Raw genomic sequence first — 21,898 nt, forward strand, 5'->3', positions numbered from 1 at the left:
TTTTGCAGAGGAAAACACTGAGACAGAGATTGGGCAATTTATCCACAGTCACACAGAAAATCAGGATGGAGAGCCAGAATTTGAATGCAGTCAAAGCCCAAGCACTTCTGTTGCACCACATTGCTTCTCTAGCACTGCTTCTCTCCTCTCAGCTGTAGTGAGCAGAGATTTAAAAGATAATACATGTGAAATGCTAGCACAAGGGCTTGCAAACAGCACACATATACAGTAAGTTAACTTAGAGGTGAGGCTGGAGATAGATGAATACCAACTTAAAAGTGCTAACAGACTGTAACTTAAAACCAAAATGGGTACTCTTTGTGTAATTATCTACAAGGTTGACTGAATACCATATCAAAACAAGTGAATTTCTCGAGGGAAAGTTTGCATGACTTGAATCTACAGTTAAGTAAACAATGAAGAAATATCACAAAAATGCCAACACATGCGCTATTTCCAGGTCACAAATATGAGTTTTTGTAGTATTTTGATGCATGAACTTCCTAACAGTAACTCTGAACTATTTTGTTAAAAGGAATCTCCCCTTTTCTCTAGCCAGAATTTCACAAATAATACCATGAATAAAGAAAGCCTCCTATATATTGGTGAATTAAAGGAGAACAGGAAAGTCAGAAACTACTGTGCTAACATTAAATTCCTATTTTGGTTTAGAAATGGAGTCACTTGCTCATTCACAAATTCATCCAACAAAAAGTAACAATAGGTATGTACAAGGCATAATTTTATTAACAAATGGGCAGGAGCATTAAAGGGAACAGGACATAAATGGTGATGCCAATGCAGTGCGATACGTACAATGATTAAAAGTACTCATGGTGCTAAAGAAACACAAATGCTGTTTATGGTGGGTTAGAGGGGTTACTGAAGGAAGTGACATTTGAGACAACAGCAGAAGGTATAATGTTTAGGAAAGTGGAAATTATGAAGAATGACTGGAATTCAGGGTATGTGAAATTGAAAGGGTATGTGATGTGAAAGATGTCTGTCATCCACTATTCTATGTAATATAATAATTGGAAAAATCACATCCAGCTTATCTTTTGTCGTGTCCACGTAAAAAAATATATTCAAATCTCTACACTGCCTCTGTTCTTTTTATTTATGTATTCATTTATTTATTTGTTTATTTGTTTTTTACTACGGTATTAATACACAATCAGAAGAGCAACATTGTGGTTACTAGATTCCCCCCATTATCAAGTCCCCACCACATACCCCATTACACTCACTATCCATCAGCATAGTAAGATGCTATAAAGTTACTACTTGCCTTCTCTGTGCTATACTGCCTTCCCCATGCACCCCCTGTATATTATGTGCGCTAATTTTAATGCCCCTTAATCCCCTTATCCCTCCCTTCCCCTCCACCCTGCCCAGTCACCTTCCCTTTGGTTACTGTTAGTCCATTCTTGGGTTCTGTGAGTCTGCTGCTGTTTTGTTCCTTCAGTTTTTGCTTTGTTGTTATACTCCATAGATGAGGGAAATCATTTGGTACTTGTCTTTCTCGGACTGGTTTATTTCACTGAGCATAATACCCTCCAGTTCTAACCATGTTGTTGCAAATGGTAGGATTTGTTTTCTTCTTATGGCGGAATAATATTCCATTGTGTATATGTACCACATCTTCCTTATCGTTTCTTCTACTGATGGACACTTAGGTTGCGTCCATATCTTGGTTATTGTAAATAGTGCTGTGATAAACATAGGGGTGCATCTGTCTTTTTGAATCTGGATCCTGCATTCTTAGGGTAAATTCCTAGAAGTGGAATTCCTGGGTCAAATGGTATTTCTATTTTGAGTTTTTGGAGGAACCTCCATATAGCTTTCCACAATGGTTGAACTAATTTACATTCCCACCAGCAGTGTAGGAGGGTTCCCCTTTCTAAACATCCTCATCAGCATTTGTTCTTGTTTGAGTTTTTGATGTTGGCCATCCTGACTGGTGTGAGGTGATATCTCATTATGGTTTTAATTTGCATTTCTCTGATGATTAGCGATGTGGAGCATCTTTTCATGTGCCTGTTTGCCATCTGAATTTCTTCTCTGGAGAAATGTCTGTTCAGATCCTCTACCCACTTTTTAATCAGGTTATTTGCTTTTTGTTTGTTGAGGCATGTGAGCTCTTTATATATTGTGCATGTCAAGCCCTTACCGGCTTTGTCATTTATGAATATATTCTCCCATACCATAGGATGCCTTTTTGTTCTACTGTTGGTGTCCTTTGCTGTACAGAAGCTTTTTAGCTTGATGTAGTCCCACTTGTTCATTTTTGCTTTTGTTTCCCTTGCCCAGGGAGATATGCTCATGAAAAAGTTGCTCATGTTTATATTCAAGAGAGTTTTGCCTTTGTTTTCTTCTAAGAGCTTAATGGTTTCATGATTTACAATCAGGTCTTTAATCCATTTCGAGTCTACTTTTGTGTATGAAGTTAAGAAAGTAATCCAGTTTCATTCTCTTGCATGTAGCTGTCCAGTTTTGCCAACAACAGCTGTTGACAAGGCTGTCATTTTCCCATTGTATATCCATGGCTCCTTTATCATGTATTAATTGACCATACATGCTTGGGTTAATATCTGGACTCTATTCTGTTCCACTGGTGTATTGGTCTGTTCTTGTGCCAGGACCAAATTGTCTTGATTACTTTGGCTTTGTAGTAGAGTTTAAAGTTGGGAAACCTAATGACCCTTGCTTTGTTTTCCCTTCTCAGGATTGCTTTGGCTATTCAGGGTTTTTTGTGGTTCCATATGAATTTTAGAACTATTTGTTCTAGTTCATTGAGAAGTGCTGTCAGTATTTTGATAGGGATTGCACTGAATCTGTAGATTGCTTTATGCAGGATAACCATTTTGACAATATTAATTCTTTCTACCCAAGAGCATGGGATGAATTATCATTTATTATTGTCCTCTTTAATTTATCTCAAAAGTGTCTTGTAGTTTTCAGGGTATAGGTCTTTCACTTTCTTGATTAGGTTTATTCCTAGGTATTTTATTCTTTTTTATGCAATTGTGAATGGAACTGTTTACCTGATTTCTTTTTCTGCTAGTTCAACGTTAGTGCAAAGGAATGCAACAGATTTCTGTGTATTAGTTTTGTATCCCACAATTTTGCTGAATTCAGATATTAGTTCTAGTACTTTTTGGGTGGATTCTTTAGGGTTTTTTTTATGTACAATATCATGTCACCTGCAAATAGTGACAGTTTAACTTCTTCCTTACCAATCTGGATGCCTTGTATTTCTTTGTGTTGTCTGATTGCCATGGCTAGGATCTCCAGTACTATGTTGAATAAAAGCAGGGAGAATGGGCATCCTTGCATTGTTCCCAGTCTTAGAGGAAAAGCTTTCAGCTTTTCACTGTTAAATATGATGTTGGCTATGGGTTTGTTGTATATGGCCTTTATTATTGTGGGTTTGAGGTATTGCCCTCTATACCCATTTCATTGAGAGTTTTTATTATGAGTCGATGTTGAATTTTGTCAAATGCTTTTTCAGCAACTATGGAAATGATCATATGAATTTTTTCCTTTTTGTTGATGTAGTGGATGATGTTGATTGATTTTCAAATATTGTACCATCCTTTTATCCCTGGAATAGATCCCACTTGATCATGATGGATGATCTCTTTTATTTATTTTTTAATTTTTTGCTAATGTTTTGTTGAGTATTTTTGCATCCATGTTCATCAGGAATATTGGCTGGTAATTTTCTTTCTCTTTGCCTGCTTTTGGTATTAGAGTGATTCTGGCCTCACAGAATGAGTTTTGAAGTATCCCCTCCTCTTCCACTTTTTGGAAAACTTTAAGGAAGATGGGTATTAGGTCTTCTCTAAATGTCTGATAAATATCAGCAGTGAAGCCATCTGGTCCAGGCGTTTTGTTCTTGGGTAGTTTTATTTATTACAAATTCAGTTTCATTGCTGGTAATTGGTCTGTTCAGATTTTCTGTTTCTTCCTGGGTCAGCTTGGAAGGTTGTAGTTTTCTAGAACGTTGTCCTTTTATTCTAGGTTATTCAGTTTGTTAGCATATAATTTTTCATAATATCCTCTAGTAATTCTTTGTATTTCTGTACTGTCTGTAATGATTTTTCTTGCTCATTTCTGATTCTGTTTATGTGTGTAGATTCTCTTTTTTTCTTGATAAGTCTGGATAGGGCTATACCTATTTTGTTTATTTTCTCATGAATCAGTTCTTGGTTTCATTAATTTTTTCTATTGTTTTATTCTTCCCAATTTTATTTATTTATCCTCTGATCTTTATTATGTCTCTCTTTCTGCTGACTTTAGGTCTCATTTGTTATTCTTTTTCCAATTTCAATAATTGTGAATTCAGACTTTTCACTTGGGATTGTTCTTCCTTCTTTAAACAAGCCTGGATTGGTATATACTTTCCTCTTAGAACTGCCTTCACTGCATCTCACAGAGGTTGGGGTATTTTGCTGTTGTTTTCATTCATCTCCATATATTGCTTGATCTCTGTTTTAATTTGGTCATTGATCCATTGATTATTTAGGAGCATGTTTTAAGCCTCCATGTGTTTGTGAGCCTTTCGCTTTGTACAATTTATTTCTAGTTTTATACCTTTGTGATCTGAGAAGTTGGTTTGTACAATTTCAATCTTTTTGCAATTGCTGAAGCTCTTTTTGTGGCCTTGTATGTGATCTACTCTTGAAAATGTTCCATGTGTACTTGAGAAGAATGTGTATCCTGCTGCTTTTGGGTGGAGTGTTCTGTAAATGTCTGTTAGGTCTGTTCTAATGTGTTGTTCAGTGTCTGTGTGTCCTTACTTATTTTCTGTCTGGTTTATCTGTCCTTTGGAGTGAGTGGTGTGTTGAAGTCTCCTAAAAGGAATGCATTGAATTCTATTTCCCCCTTTAATTCTATTAGTATTTGTTTCAACGTATGTAGGTGCTCCTGTGTTGGGTGCATAGGTGTGTATAATGGTTATATCTTCTTGTTGGACTGACACATTTATCATTATGTAATGTCCTTCTTTGTCTCATGTTACTTACTTTGTTTTGAAGTCTATTTTTTCTGATACAAGTACTGTAACACCTGCTTTTTTCTCCCTACTGTTTGCATGAAATACCTTTTTCCATCCCTTCACTTTTAGTCTGTGTATGTCTTTGGGTTTGAAGTGAGTCTCTTATAGGAACCATATAGATGGGTGTCCATTTTTTTCCCTTCCATAACTCTGTGTCTTTTGATTGGTGCATTCAGTCCATTTACATTTAGAGTGATTACAGATAGATATGTACTTATTGTCATTGCAGGCTTTGGATTCATAGTTACCAAAGTTTCAAGGGAAGCTTCTTTACTACCTAACCGTCTAATTTAACTCACTTACTATGCTATTATAAACACAGTCTGATGATTCTTTTTTCTTTTCCTTCTTTTTCTTACTCCTCCACCCTTTATATGTTAGGTGTCCTATTCTGTACTCTTTGTGTATCCCTTGATTGACTTTGTCAATAGTTGACTTAATTATGCATCTGGTTAGTATTTAGGTGTTCTACTTCCTTTGCTGTGGTTTTATTTTCCTTGGTGACAGCTATTTAGCCTTAGGCATACTTCCATCTAGAGCAGTCCCTTTAAAACACACTGTAGAGATGCTTTGTGGGAGATAAATTTCTTCAACTTTTGCTTATCTGGGAATTGTTTAATCCCTCCTTCATATTTAAATGGTAATCTTGCTGGATAGAGTATTCTTGGTTGAAAGCCCTTCTGTTCATTGCATTTAATACATCATGCCACTCCCTTCTGGCCTGTAAGGTTTCTGCTGAAAAGTCTGATAGCTTGATGGGTTTTCCTTTGTAAGTTATCTTTCTCTCTCTGGCTGCTTTTAATACTCTGTCCTTGTCTTCGATCTTTGCCATTTTAATTATTATATGTGTTTTTGTCTTCCTTGGGTCCCTTGTGTTGGGAGATCTGTGTACTTCCATGGCCTGAGAGACTATTTCCTTCCCCAGATTGGGGAATTTTTCAGGAATTATTTCTTCAGAGACACTTTCTTTCCCTTTTTCTCTCTCTTCTTCTTCTGGTACCCCTATAATGCAAATATTGTTCCATTTGGATTGGTCACACAGTTCTCTTAATATTCTTTAATTCCTAGAGATCCTTTTCTCTCTCTCTGCCTCAGCTTCTCTGTATTGCTGTTCTCTGATTTCTATTCCATTAACAGTCTCCTCAACCTCATCTAATCTGCTTTTAAATCCCTCCATTTTTTGTTTCATTTCTGTTATCTCCTTCATGAATCATCCCTTACCCTCTTAAGTATTTTTCTGTACCTCCATCAACATGTTTATAACTTTTATTTTGAATTCTTTTTCAGGAAGATTGGTGATTTCAGTCTCACTGAGCCCTCTTTTTGGTGTTTGAGGGACTTTGGATTGAGGAAGGTTCTTCTGCCTTTTCAAGGTCCTGGAGTGATGGGAGTGGTCACCAGCGAGTGGCCCCTGTGTCAGCTGGGAGAACCAAGTCCCTTCCTCCTTGCTGGTTGCTGTGCCTCTCTCCACTGTCTGTGTCAGTTAACTGCACACAGGGAGCAGCCTCTGGGTTAATCCTCTAAGCTTCTGTGGGCAGGACAGCCCTTGGGATGGTCTAGGGCAATGGCAGGTGTCACAGGTGAGCAGCACATGTGTCTGCCAAGAGGACAAAGCCTTTTTGTGGCTCCTGTTCTCAGTGCCCATCTCCGCTCTCTGTGCCAGTCAACTGTGTGCAGAGAGTAGCCTCTGGGTTAATTCCGAGCTGCTGTGGGTAGGTCGGCCCTTTTGGATGGCCTAGGGCACTGGCAGGGGTCACAGGCCAGCAGCGTGTATTCTGCCATGAGAACAAAGCCCGTTCATGCCTCCCAGTCTCCTTGCCCATCTCAGCTGTCCGTGCAGGTCAACTGCACACAGGCAGCAGCTTGTAGGTTAGGGCCAGTTAGCGAGGCGCACGGAGAAGCCCCTGCATTAAGCCTTGTGGTTGCTGTAGACAGAGCTGCCCTCCAGTGGGCCTGCAGCAATGGCATGGACAGCCAGTTCGCACACAGGTGCCAGTGCAGAGGAAGGAGTGGCAGGCTGCTTATTGTGGTGAGGGGCCTCGGAGCTGCATTCCCAACCAGGAGGATAGGTGCCTAAAGCTCCTGAAAGTTCCCAGCCTGCTGGGCTGAGTATACCAGGATGATTTTGTCCACCTGTTAAACCCCTGTCCCTTTAAGACTTTTAAAGCACCTGCTTTTCTTTTGTCCCAGGGCAGCCAGCTGTGGGAACCTGTTCGCAGTCTTATTCTCAGAGTTTGCTTTTCAGCTCATCTAATATCCAGAGCACCATGCAATGTGTGTCTGTGCTCCTGGGGCAGATTACTAGGGCTGGTTATTTAGCTGTCCTGTGCTTCCACTCCCTCCCCACTCTGATTCTTTTCCTCCTGCCAGTGAGCTGGGGTGGGGGAGGGCTTGGGTCCCGCTGGGTCATGGCTTTGTACTTTATGCCTTTCCATGAGATGTTGACTTCTTGCAGAAGTACACTGGCTGGTGTACTGTTACTTCTGGTCACTATTTTAGGAATAGTTTTATTTGCTGTATTTTTAAAATGTATGTGGTTTTGGGAGGAGATTTCCTCCACACTACTCACACTGCCATCTTTTCCTCAAACTGTCTCTTTTCTTATATACTCTGTGTTGATCAAAACCATTGAAGATAAAACTGTTCAATACATAAACACATTAATGTGTCAGTTAACCTTTTTCCTCTTCTTTTAAACCTAGCTATTGTTAATTAGATTTAATAAAAATGGAGGTACAATAACTATGAAATGAAAGTATTCTTTTAATTCCTCTATGGATGTTTACTAAATTTTGAACAATAGATTTATCATCTACAGGTCATTAATTACTAAGTAACACCTTAACTAGGGGACAACAGTAGAAATAATAAGTTTCTAACAGAAAGCCAAAATCAAATATGGGTGTAATTCAAGAAATATGCAATGATAATAAATAAAATATTCGTGTTTCTTTGCTGTCTGTCCCACACTGTACATGGATTTTTTACAGGTTAGTTCCTGTGGTATTCCATGCAAAGAGTTAGTGAAGATTCTTTTTAGGTAGTAGAATTTTGTTGTATAAAGTTCTACAATTTTGTGCTATCAGAAATAGGTGTGCTATCAGCCTTCAGCTTGGACTGTAGAGATTTTTTGTTTCTTGGGTATAACTATTAGAAAAGCAAAATTTTAATTATGAAAATCTGAGTTATTTTTAACAACTTTGGAAAAAAGTGATTCACTATAAAACAATTTACCATAGGATTTCTGTAAAATAGCAAGTTTACTAATAATAAAAATCTTATTTATTCAACTTTTCAGGAACATGTATATATAAAGATGGACAAAATTCAAAGACTTTCTTGAATGGTTGTTATAATAGTTTTTGATCTCTAATTAAACTACAAGACTTGAAAATGGAAAGAACTAGTAACATCTATGCAAATGTGAGAATTTAAACATCAGGAAAAACAAATTCAAGTTCTAATAACATTTTCATAGATTAATAACATTGCATAAAGATTTAGAAGGACATACAAATGATTAACATTGGTTACCGTACCGCTGGGGAAGGAGAACTTTGTTGTTTTATAATGTCCACTTGCTTATTTTAAGAGAAATACATATTACAGTTCTGTACTTTCTTAAAATTCCATTATAATATTCCTTTTTTTAAAGGATTTTTTTAGAAAAGATTCTTTTGTAGCTTGCCACAGTAGTTCTTCTTCAAGAGTGTATCAGAATAAACTATGAGGAGATTTTGAAAACATGCAGATGCCTGGACCCCACTGCAGAATACTGACTTAGGAAGTTTCAGAAACCAACAACACTAGATGACCTTTAGGGTTCTTTCCAGTCCTGAGATTACATTACTTACAACTATTTTGTACACATTCAACACCCAAGATTTTTTTGTGTATGTACTTTAATGACCCAACACAACGTAGAGTAAAAGCACTATTTCTTATGGTAGGGAAAGGTCCTTTTTCCTAGCATTGTGCACGCATGTTAGTGAGCTAGAGAAATTCATAGGAAATAAACTGAAGATTAAAATATATGTAACTTTAACTTTTTTTCCTGCAGTTATTTTGACACAAAAAATCATCATATTTTTCTATTTCTGAAGTGAGAATTTGGGGAACTGGCTCTAATATAAACACCAATTATTTCAGTGGTGATGGAGAGGAAAGAGTAGGGAGGTATAAAGTTGTATATTATCATATTGATTCTCTAACTCAAAATAATCCCAGTAAGTGAGGTTAGTGTTAGTATTTTCCCTAACCTGGCACTTCATCAGTCATTCTCAATCCTACTAGACCCAATGTCCCTTTGTTATTATATACAAGTCAGCACATATACAGTCATTTCAAATCCTATTTTTCTATGCTCAAATAAAATTCACAGATATTTACAGAATTTCAAAAGTATCAATAAAATAAAACAACAGTAATATAAAAGAAAATAAAATGAGAGTAATTTATCATATCTTTCAATGTTCATATGTGCAGATGCGACTACACTAAAGGAAAATGAAGTAGTCACATGCTTACACCTTTTAATTAACATATTTACATTTAAGAGAAGTAGGATGATAAGAAACCATTCCATGCAACAAGTACAGGAAAATGAAGTACTGCCAAGTGATTTTCCAAAATGGTTCCAAACAATATAAAGTACCCTTATTTCTTGATATGCAAGGCAGTTGCATTTCTAGAAAATTTAGTGCTGATTAAAACAAAAGTATGTAAAATTACTTTACATTTATATAAAAAACAGAGTTAGGTTACAGGCATACATAATTATAGAATTTTTTTCCCTTCTCAAATATCCCATACACAGGACATTCAAAAGTCATGCAGGAACCACACAATTTTTTTGTTACACACAATATCCTATATATTACATGATGTATAGCATCTCTGGCCACTGCCTACTAAATTATTGAGACAAATGCAAATGCTTCACAAAATTCCAAAATGCCCCACAGAGGTTTATACAACTCTGTTGAGAACCACTGGTTTATACGAGCTTTCAATACCTACATGCATACTGATATAGATTCTTGCCCTGGGAAAGTGGGTAGGTGGGCCACTACTGACCCCTGATTTCAGACTTAAACTTCTCTAATATAAGCGTTAGTTTTAATTGACAAGCCTAGTACATGTCTATTCCAGAAGCTTCCAATAAGAAATTTAAACTGTTTATCTGTGTTTTTAAAAAGTGGGTAATGAAGTTATTTTTACATATACTGTAGAATTAAAGACAGGTGTACGATAATTCTGCCTCTTCTCTCTACTTCCCCTAAAAATACTTTCTCTTGAGTTTTCTAGGTAATCAACATCCAACTGTGAAAATATAACCATTCTTTTATTCACACTAATACAAAGGTACACTAATGCAAATAATCCAAAAGTCATTTATATATGACACTAAAATGTATTACCGTATTACTTACTTGGCAGAAAAATATCTTCCTCATTAAATTTTGATTAGGCTATTAAATAATCTATTGAAAGTAATTTATATTTTCTGATCAACCCACTGACTTAAGTGTGTGTCTTTGATGGACAGGTGGAAGAGCTGCCTGAGTCTGAGAATATGCGGAGTAGAAAAAAGAGTGACCTAAGTATTTTGATAATTTCACTAATTGGGATACGGTTATATAATTTATTTTCAGCACTGAAAAAAATGCCATACCTTCATGTAGATTTTATGTTAAATTAGCACATCATTCATAGAAATAAAAGTTATAAGAACTTCACTTTACATAAAAATATTCATAGATTAGAGGAAAATCATCAGTGTTCCTTTAAACATAAAATCTCCTCTGAGTTAAAATGCCATTTAATGATTGAATTATCCATTCAATTTCTACACATTATGAAAGACTTTCTTAAAATGTCCATCGAAATAGTTATTTAGGTTCAGCAGGTGAAATAGCTATTTTAATAGATATTTAACCTATTTTTTTACTTCAAATTTCACTAGTTTACTAATTTAACCAATAACACCTAAAAGAAATCAACATTCTATTTTTTAATAATCTTAATCTGATTATCTTTTTTATATCTAAAACTGGGAAAACTTTGTCTTATATACTCATGCACAGGCATCATCTTAAGATAAAAAGCAAAGGTTAATGCATACAAACATGTACGGTAGTTAAAATAATAATTTTTTTAGTTTTCCAAGTTCTAATTGTTTCATAAATAAACAACATATGGAACCTGCATATTTTGTACGATGTGATGTGAGATTCAGTTCTGAATCAGCTTTAAAGCAACTGATCGCATATACCAGCTCAGGAAGGCTTTATGATTCACATAAAAGATACACCTTATTAAATAACCTTAGAAGTCATTATTTTCTTTTATTAAACAGAAAATGATAAAAGAAAAAAAAATATCCACACACATTAAAGGAAAAAGAAAAGCACATACCAAATGTGTAATACAAAGTTTTTCACTTACTTGATACTAGGCCGTTTCTGTAGGGCTTTATCCAGGATAAGAGATGGAGCACTCCTTCTCCTTTCTGCTAGTGTTTTCATTTTCTGTTGAGGAAAAAAAATCAAATTGAAGACCACGTGGCTTGTAAAGTAAGTACATGCTAGTTTTCAATCCTATTTAGTCAAGTTTTACATTGTCTATCCTGGCCTATCAAAGAGTGTGCTGTCTCATTATGGGGACAAAATAATAACATCTAAACCAGGATAGTAAGTGTCCCAAGTGGCATAGGCAGTAAGTACTTTTTATGGTCATAAGGTAAAGAGACTAAATGTTGATCAGAGAATCTAGGATAAGCATCATCATAACCATTATCATCAATTGCAGCTGACAGATAAATTGCTTATTACGTTCCAGGCCTTATGCTAAATGCAGGACTAGATTATCTCATTTATACTCCAAAATGTCCTCAAGCAGGTGCTACTATCTCTCTTTCACTGGCAGGGTAGGCCCCAACTGGGCTTCAGGGAAAGTCAGGATTTGAAGAGATCGGGTAAAATGAGAAAAAAACAGTTAAAGCAAAAGATGGAAACTAGATTCTTACACATTCAATACATGTTTAAATTAAATAATTATTTACACATCTGGGAATCCCTTCTTCCAAACAACTTGATACAACTTTAGAAAAAAACTTTTTTTTTCTTTTCTGAGTGATATATAATATAAACATTGACTAACTGGATAATTCAGGTACTCTGTTTCAGAGGACATAAAATTTTTGGTAAATGAGGTTTTATTAAACTTGAGTTATCCAGATAATTACTCTCTAAATGTAACCTTATATATTTAAGACCTCAAAATAGAGTCAGAGGGTCTGCCACTGGACATTAGATGAGTAAAGTAAATAGAGTCACCAACTGCCATGAGTGAAGTTCAGGCTCTATCACTGAAGCCACTCTTCTGCTCTACCCTCTCACCCTATTGTGGCCAAAGGTCTCACCCACTGCCTGAGGACTTAGGCCAGTCAGTCTTGGGAACTGGGTGCTGCTCTAACAGGAACCACAAAAACTTACTTGCTCAGTATTAGTATCTCTTTTCATGATTCATAAAGGAACTGCTTCTTAGCCAGTAAAATAAAACCTAGATCCTAGCACAGGAACAGAGGAAGAATCATCCAATGAGAAAGGGATGTGGACTTGTTCAGCACAGTTCTTAACTTTCAAACTCACCATGCCCCCAGAGAGCTCTCCCTGATTATGGTTGTCACCAGTGCCATGGCCTCACTGTTGCTGTTCTCCCCACCCTCTTCATCTTTTGGTTCACATATACAAACTATATGCTCAAAACTCCTAGCTTAGCTCAGCACCTGAAACAATTATATAAAACATTAATATAGTAATAAAGGACAGGAAATAAGTGGATAAGAAATATAGAATACCATACATATCTTTTGGGAATTATTAACCATGAATGAGTTTCAGAGAAGGTTAAAATGTGTAACATTGTTTTACATGATATATTCGGTGTCTTCCTTCTGGAGAGAAAGCCCACAGTTTTCATTAGATTCCCAGAAGAGTCTATAAGCCCTCCCAACCCCAATGATTTTGATAACCTACTTTTTATTATAGTTTATAGGCCCCACCCTGCTGTTTCCATTAGTCATACCTCTTGGGAACATAATTCTCAGAATATAACATCCTGAGGCTAGTGTGACTGAAGAGGCTTCAGGGAGAAGGGAAATCTGAGAGACAAGTATTTATATTGCAAGGTCCAGCAGCCTGTCACCATGTGAAGAGTAGTCTCAATATCGGGCCTTTGGATTTATTTTACTTAAAGGTAGCAGTTTGTTCATATGCAAATTTTCTGCAGGTTTCTGTTTCATGCCTTCAGGTGTGGGCTTGATTCTTATTCCTTATCCTGACACCCTTTATTGAGGATCTACTTACAAAGCTTTGAACTGTGAAATCTGTGTAACCCTTTAATCTTTACCTGGACCCCTTGCCCTCTGTTTTGACCTTGAGCATCTCCTAGGCTACCTTAGTAGGGTGCCACATTTCTGGACCCATCTTGGCAATTTTAGCAGTCTTACTTCTGCTGCTCCTAACCTTCTGACACTCCTGTCAGCATATCCAAACTCCAGAACTAGATCTACATTAATGTAGGATATCTAATTCTGAGTTCCTTGGCTTTCAGGTTTACAAAGAATTCGGAAAGTGTTCAAAAGGCAGACATAAAAATGATTTAGAATTGGGGCAAAGAAAAAGCCTATGAGAAAAGTTAAAATGATCTGAAATTCTTCATTTGGAAAGAGTAATAACTTCCATATTAATGGAGAGTTATAACAAGGAGAACAGCAAGTTGTCTTCCAAGGAATATAGGGCAAAAAGAAATGTGGCTAAACTGCAGACAGAAAATCCAGGGTGATTTTGGGTAGGGTTCTTTGATAAATTTACAAACAATTTAAACTAAAATTTTGCACATAATTTTATGTTGATGCCTTAGGAATTCATGGACTCCAAATTTGAAACCTTCTGACATAAGGAAATCTTTCTGAGAATGATGGCTATTAAACATGAGAATGGATAATCAAAGAAGTGTGACAAATTTTCTTCTGGAAAGGTACTTTTAAAATGGGAGTTTTCGATGGAGACTTAATGAAGAGGACCATTTGTGTAAAATGGTGATTGGACTGTGTTTTCTCAGTTAAAAAATTGTCAAATGTATGAGGAGTCAAATACAGAGTGGTATCCACCTCATCTAGTGGACTCCTTCATATTCAAGAGAGTCAATCAAGCTACAGGCAGAATATTGTTTTTATTTGAGGACCTGTTGTTTGTACTGATATTCTACTAATCCCAGAGCAATTCAGTCACTTCTCTGGGCCTCCATTTCCTTATTTAGAAAATTAGAAAATTTGAACTATGTAGTCTCCTAGGTTCCTTCTATTTCTGATATTCTTATATTAAATGTCCACCAAAGATTCACTTTGGCTCTATATACAGGAAAATAAGCATTATATACTATATGCATTTAGGATTCATAGGATTCATTTCTCTTTTGAAAGTAATAAGAAGTCTTAAGAGTAGTCAGTTTAAAAGTAGCTTAATAAATATATTTAGGTATTAATTCATTCAAAATAAATAGATTTCTTTCTTTTGCTCAAAAGTGTAGCAAAACAAAGGATCAATGGTGACTTCAAAGCAAATTCACGTATCTATCAAAGATTCTGTTCTCAGACAATGAAGACTTGGATTTTCTTTTTGTTTGTAACAATTGTGTGAAATAAAATACATGGAAATAGAATTAGAGTACTGGTTCCTATACAAATGTGTAATAGTACAAACCTGTCAGGACAGACTGAGCTACGCTTATACTAGAACCAACAAATTTCATAGCTGTTCAGTGATAAGAAATAATATCATTCTTCACCTAGCAGGAAATAGTAGATAGATTTAAACAGTGTATATTTTCTGTTAGCTTAGAAATCACAACCCACAGCATGATTTTTCAGAATGCCAAGTGCTTACTGCTCAAATTTAGATGATCTCAAAAATACTGGATGACATTACAAAACTGAGTATTTTTAAAGGGCAATCTTTTTCAAAATTGATAAACTACATATTAAGCTAAAAAAATCAATTGCTTTAATCTTTAGGGAATGGTATTCTTGTAATTTGTACCATTTACCTAGTGTTCAGCTCAAAAAACTAAACAAGAATTTTATATGAGCTCAAAACAAATAAATATGAAGTAACATTTATTTACTCATCTGCCCCCAAATGGGAACAATGAGGAGGAGCTTGGAAGATACTGTAAAAAGGAATAAATAGTGATTAATTTTCAAACTGCTGTCCTTTTACTAAAAGCCATTTATTAGGGAAGTATAACATGAACACTAAAGTGAAATTAGATCTTTGATTTTCTAAGCTGTTTCCTCTGTAGTTATATATAGTGTTAAAAGCAAAAAAACCTATTCTGCCTAAGAGTAAATGAATAGAAGTCGTAATTGAAGATGAGAATTAAATGGCTACAATTAATTTTTCTTCTGTATTTCAATAATAACACAAAACTGTAGCAACACTATCCTCTAAACTGCAAGGTGCTCTCCACTTCAACTCTTTTTTAATCGGTTGGATTAACTATATATTCAACTCTTTGTGTTCTTAACTTGCTTCACAGGTTACGCCACCATTATAGCATTTCATATTCTATTGTTTTTCTAGATAAATAATTTTTCCTGAGAGCAGAGACTACATCTTCTTTCCCAATTTTCTCCAGTCCTTCAACAATTATTACTGAAACTCAACTCTGTAGCAGGCCTACCTTTGCATTCCCAAGGCCTAGTACAATGCCAGACACATACATACACTCAATAAATAAAGGTTTTATGTGAATTTCAACATCCACTCATTCTCCACATCTACGCCACCATTCCCACGCACACACACAGAGAAACAAACTTTTGAAGGGCTCTGCTGGGATGCTGTCATTAAGGAAATATAAGCATATCCTATGGAACTGGATAATAAGAGCCATTCTTGTACATAACAAACTACATCTTTTGACATAATATTGACATTTACCATTTTGAGCTACATGGTAAACATATGTCTAATGAGAAAAGTTAATTACTTGCCAATAAATGGTTCTGGGACCACTGGGTATCCATATACAAAAGAAGGAAGTTGGACTCCTATCTCTTACCATATACAAAAATAATCCAAAATGGGTCAGATCTAAAAGTAAGAGCTTAATCTATAAAAATTTTAGGAAAATGTGGGCAGAAATATTTGTGAGCTTAGATTAGGCAATGGTTTTTTAGGTATGACACTAAAAACACAAGCAACAAAGGAAATAACAGATAAATTGGATATTGTCAAGATTAAAACTTCTGCGCTTCAAAGGACCCACAGAATGGGAGAAATTTTTGCAAATCACATATATGTATACAGAATACTTTAAGAGTTGTTCCATTTCAATAAAGAAAAATAAGCCAATTTTAAGTGGGTAAAGGATCTGAATAGACCATTATCCAAAGAAGATATACAAATGGCCAAAAAGCAAATGAAAAGATGCTCAATATCATTCATCATCAGGGAAATGTAAATTAAAACCATGAAATACCAATTTATACTTATCAGGATGGCTACTATAAAAAACAAATGTTGTTGAGGATGTAGATAACCTGGACTCATATGCTGCTCATGGGAATGTAAAATGTTGCTGTCACTTTAGGAAACAATTTGGAAGTTTTGCAAATGGCTAAACATTCAGTTACTATACCCAAGAGAAATGAAAACATGTCTATACAAAAATATGTACGCAGATGTTCACAGCAACATTACTGATGAAGTCAAAAAGTGGAAACAACCCCAAAGTCCATCAACTGATGAAAAAAGTGGTATATCTACAAAATGGAATCCTACTTGGCAATTAAAAAGAAGTACTGCTATATGTAACAACATGGATAAACCTTGAAAATATTATATTTTTGAGCCCATTTATAAGAAATACCCAGAATAAATAAATATATAGAAACTTAAAGTAGACTAGATCTTGCCTGAGGTTGGGGGAGATGAAAGTATTGGGATTTAATGGCTAAGAGGTACAACATTTCTTTTTGGGGCAAGGAAAGCTTTCTAAAACTGACTGTGGTGATGGGTGCAAAATTCTGTGAATATACTAAAAGTCATTGAATTGTACATGTTAAGTGGATGAATCATATGATATGTGAATTATATTTCAATAAAGCTGTTAAAAAGCAAAAAAAAAAAAAGCTAAATACAAAACTACTAAACTATTGGGTTCCATACCAGCAAACTGGTTCATAGCCAGAAGCTATAATTGTGTTTATTTAACAACCATCTGAAGTATTATACATGAAATGGAAATTATTTATTCACTTTTCATCCAACATGGTTTTATACAAAATGTTTGACTGGCTCTTCATTTGAATTCCTGAGATCTGGGAAATATGCCTACCTGCCTATTGCAGTTTGCCACCATTCCTCCCCTACTCCTTCAGTGTCCTACTCAGTATTTTCATATAATAAATTCTCAATAGCTATGTATTAAGTCAATGAATTAACACTGCCTATATCTGAGAGTTTAAAATGGTAACACAAGTATGCCTATTTAGGAAAATGAAGCTGCAAATATGTAACTGAAGAAAAAAATTTGTTCTTTTGTTTTCAACAACTTACTGTTTACATAAATACCTATATGTAGTCTTTCATTAGAATTTGGACTTAATATCAACCAAGAGATACAGTACAATTTTTGGAACTTCTAAATAACTCTGAAGGTGGTCACTCTTACTTTTTACAAAGATTAAAGGAAAAGAAAGCCTATGAAAAGAAAGGAACAGGATGAAATATTTAAATCCGGTGAACTGCAATTCTTCATACTTTGTTTTGTTCCAGTCACTTTAGGAAGAAAAAAATTCAAGTATTTCAGCTGAATTTAAGTCAAATATGCTTAAGTCATCTTCAAACATTTAAAATTAGCATAGCATTAAAATAAAGGCTTTGAGGAAAGCTTTTAATGAATTCTGAAGTTACAAGACCAGAAAAAAAATTTTAGCAGATTTACAAATTAGCCTATTCAAATTTGACTATTAATCCTTTTGTGGCTACTTAGTACAATTTAGTGAGCAATAAACTGTTTCTTGTCTTCCCACACACACATGCAGCGTTTATTTGGGGGAGACATATCTCAAAGACACTGACTCTTCAAGGAAACAGGAAAACTATTTTTAACCTTGCACCTTATTTCTAAGTCCTATTATCACAAGATTAAAAAAATTATTGAAGTATCGATGATATAAAATGTTATATTGGTTTCAAGTATACAACATAGGGTTTCAACAGTTCCTCATCCCAACTAGTGTAGTTATTATCCGTCAACACAGAAAGATGATATATTCTCCATGCTGCACTTCCATCTCCATGACCAACTAATATCATGACTGAGATTTTATGCCTCTTTAACCCCCTCCCACCCCACCTACTCACTCCAATCCCTCCCCCATCATAATCACCAGCCACTACTCAGTGTCTCTGAGTTTACTACTGTTTTGTTCATTTTGTTTTGTTTTTAGATTCTACATATAAGTGAAATCATGTGGTATTTATCTTTCTCCACCTGGCTTATTTCACTTAGCATAATGCTCTCTTAGTCCATCCATGTTGTTGCAAATGGTGAGATTTCTTTCTTTTTTATGGCTGAATAATATTCCATGGTTATAAGTACCACATCTTCCTTGTCCATTCACCTATTGATTGCTTCCGTATCTTGGCTATTGTAAATAATGCAGCAAAAAACATAAGGGTGCATATATTTTTTCAAACCAGGGATTTTGTTTTCTTCAGGTAAATTCCTAGAAGTGGAATTACTGGGTCAAATGGTATTTCTATTTTTAGCTTTTTGAAGAACCTCCATACTGCTTTCTACAGTGACTGCACCAATTGGCATTCCCAACAGCAGTGTAGGAGGGTTCCCTTTTCTCCACATCTTCACCAACACTTGTTATTTCTTATCTTTTGGATAATGACCATACTGACTTGTGTGAGGTGATATCTCATTATGGTTTTGATTTGCATTTCCCTGATGACTAGTAACATTTTTTTTCATGTGCCTGTTGGTCATCTGTATTTCTTCTTTGGAGAAATGTCTGTTCAGGTCTTCTGCCCATTTTTAATCAGGTTATTTGTTTTTTTGGTGTTGAGGTATATGAGATCTTTATATATTTTAGATGTTAATCCCTTATAGGATAAATCATTTATGAATATATTCTCCCATTATGTAGGCTTTTAGTTTAGTTTTGTTGATGGTGTCCTTTGTTGTACAGCAGCTTTTTATTTTGATGTGGTCTCACTTATTTATTTTTGCTTTTGTATCCCTTGCCCAGGGAAAGGTGTTCATAAAAAAATTACTCATGCTCATGTTCAAGAGATTTTTGCTTATGTTTTCTTCTAAGAGTTTCATGGTTTCATGTCTTACATTTAGGTATTTAATCTATTTCAAGTTTACTTTTGTGTATGGTGTTAGACAGTAATCCTGTTTCATTCTCTTGTATGTAGCTGTCCAGTTTTCCCAACATTATTTATTGAAGAGTTTGCCTTTTCCCCACTGTATATTCATGGCTCCTCTGTCATATATTAATTGAACATACATGCATGGGGTTTATTTCTGGGCTCTCTATTCTGTTCCATTGATCTATGGATCTGTTCTTGTGCCAGTACCATACTGCTTTGATTACTGTAGCTTTGTAATAGTGCTTGAAGTCAGGAAGCATGATATCCCCACCTTTGTTCTTCTTTCTCAAGATTACTTTGGCTATTTGGGGTCTTTTGTGGTTCTACATAAATTTTAGGATTTTTTGTTCTTGTTCATTGAAAAATGCCATTGGTATTTTGATGGGGATTGCATTGAATCTGTAAATTGCTTTGGGCAGGATGGCCATTTTGACATTATTAATTCTTCCTATCCATGAGCATGGGACAGATTCCCATTTATTGTATCTTCTTCAGTTTTTTTCATCAGTGTCTTATAGTTTTCAAATACAGGTCTTTAACCTCCTTGGCTAGGTTTGTTCCTAAGTATTTCATTCTTTTTGATGTAATTGTAAGTGGAATTGTTTTCTTGATTTCTTTTTCTGCTAATTTATTGTTAGTATATAGGAATACAACAAACATATTTTTGTATATTGATTTTGTATTTTGCAACTTTGCTGAATCCAGTTATTATTTCTCATAGTTTTTGGGTGGGGTCTTTAGGGTTTCCGACACATAGTAACATGTTATCTGCAAGTAGTATCACAAGATTTTGAATATTGATGACCTGAAGCTTCCCAATATTGTCAATTTGGTCTGTGATGAGTATGATTCTCTATTTACTCATAATCATCCCATCCAGAATCAGTCTGAGCATTTAATTAAAACAAATGTCATCACAGCAAGGGTATAAAGGGATTTAAGCTCTTTTCTGAGGTTAAGAAAGAAACATTTTCTCTTTTGGCTGTCTTTTCTCTTTCTATGAGACAAGCACATTGAAGTGAAACAGTAACAGGAGAATTTATGTAATGTAGAAGAATGGGCACTGTTTTAGGGGACACTGGACCTAAATTCTGTACCCTCCTCTATCACAGAACTTCTCAGAGGCCTCTCTGTGACATAACCGTCCAACCAAACAAGAGAATAAGATTGTGTATGTGAAGGTCCTCTGACCTGGTAAGTACTGTAATTGTGCAACATAGAGAGTAATGCTTTAGAGTGAATAAGTACTGCACATATACAGATATGAGGATAGTAGAACTCCCCTTATACATCCTTTGTTCCTCTGCCTCCCCACCACCCATGCAGGCTCCTGGAGCATATTATGCATCTTCAAGTTGGCTGGACTTTCTTCTTTGTCAAAGGCATCAGTTTCAACCTCTGGTCATGATTCCCTTTCAGGAGCACCCTGGAGTAGGGGAAGGTCAATCACCAGTGCTCTCTTTAATAATCCTTTACAGTGCAGGGCTTCACTACATTTTTCACACCATGGCCAATATAATGTATTATTTGTTCATCCATGGCACACTGTGATAAACAAAAGGGCCCTCTGGCTGCCCCAGTATCCATTCTCCTCTCTTAAGGCTAAGGGGCTGAACATATCAAACACATCTCTAATGGTTGGGAAGCTCTGCCTTACAGTAACCTCTCATTTTCCTCAGAGGGAGAATATGGTGATCAAATCCAAAAGCCATAGTGGTAAAAAACAAAGTGCATAAAATGACAATAAGAAAGCAGGCCCAGGTCGATCCAGATTTAGACATAGTGTAACCTAGTAATGACTACCACTGAAGCTGAGGTTCAAGAGAATTAATGCAGGAGTGGAGGAGAAAATACACTCTCCTAGGTGTAAATTAGGACTCAGGTAAACAGGGAAAGCAAAAGGACACAGAGCAGCTGGGTCTTCCAGATCTTTGAAATATGAGCTGCTGTGGGCACACATACATTCCATTTTCAGAGTCCACACATAAGTGACCAGGCATCCAGAAACTGGTTTTACCTTTCAGTTGTGCCATGTGACAGCTGTCTGTCAAAATTAGGCCAAGCCTGCTCAGCACGGCACTGATAGACAGTGCTGATAGGGCTATTTCTGCTGTTGGTTGGATGTTTCTAATCTAAATCTGTCCTACATCAAGAGAATCAAACTGAAACAAAATTAGAAAATAAACTGGGCAGTGTCACCTACAAGCCCCATTATTGGTGGCCAACAGAAGGCCATTTCCTCTGCTCCTTTTCCATCTTCCCACTTTGTGGCTAAGCCTTCCAAAAGTAAACAAAAGTCAAACATCTCCTCCATTCTGGTTGCTTCAGAAAATTATAGAATGCTGCATTTCACAGAGGCTTTCTGCACATACCAGAA

The 21,898-nt window shown here is 35.8% G+C and overlaps 1 protein-coding gene across 4 annotated transcripts in view; it reads right to left on the minus strand.

Moving 5' to 3' along the window:
• The window catches only part of ARHGAP20 (Rho GTPase activating protein 20), a 191,242-nt gene that overhangs the window by 153,942 nt on the left and 15,402 nt on the right, over positions 1-21,898 (minus strand). For all 4 annotated transcript variants that reach the window (XM_036895688.2, XM_036895694.2, XM_036895690.2 and 1 more), the window contains exon 2: positions 11,510-11,592. In XM_036895688.2, coding sequence (XP_036751583.2) covers positions 11,510-11,592 — 83 coding nt within the window. The remainder of the gene's footprint in view (positions 1-11,509; positions 11,593-21,898) is intronic.

The sequence above is a fragment of the Manis pentadactyla genome, chromosome 13 (genome assembly GCF_030020395.1).
Source record: "Manis pentadactyla isolate mManPen7 chromosome 13, mManPen7.hap1, whole genome shotgun sequence".
NCBI classification, from domain to species: Eukaryota; Metazoa; Chordata; class Mammalia; order Pholidota; family Manidae; genus Manis; species Manis pentadactyla.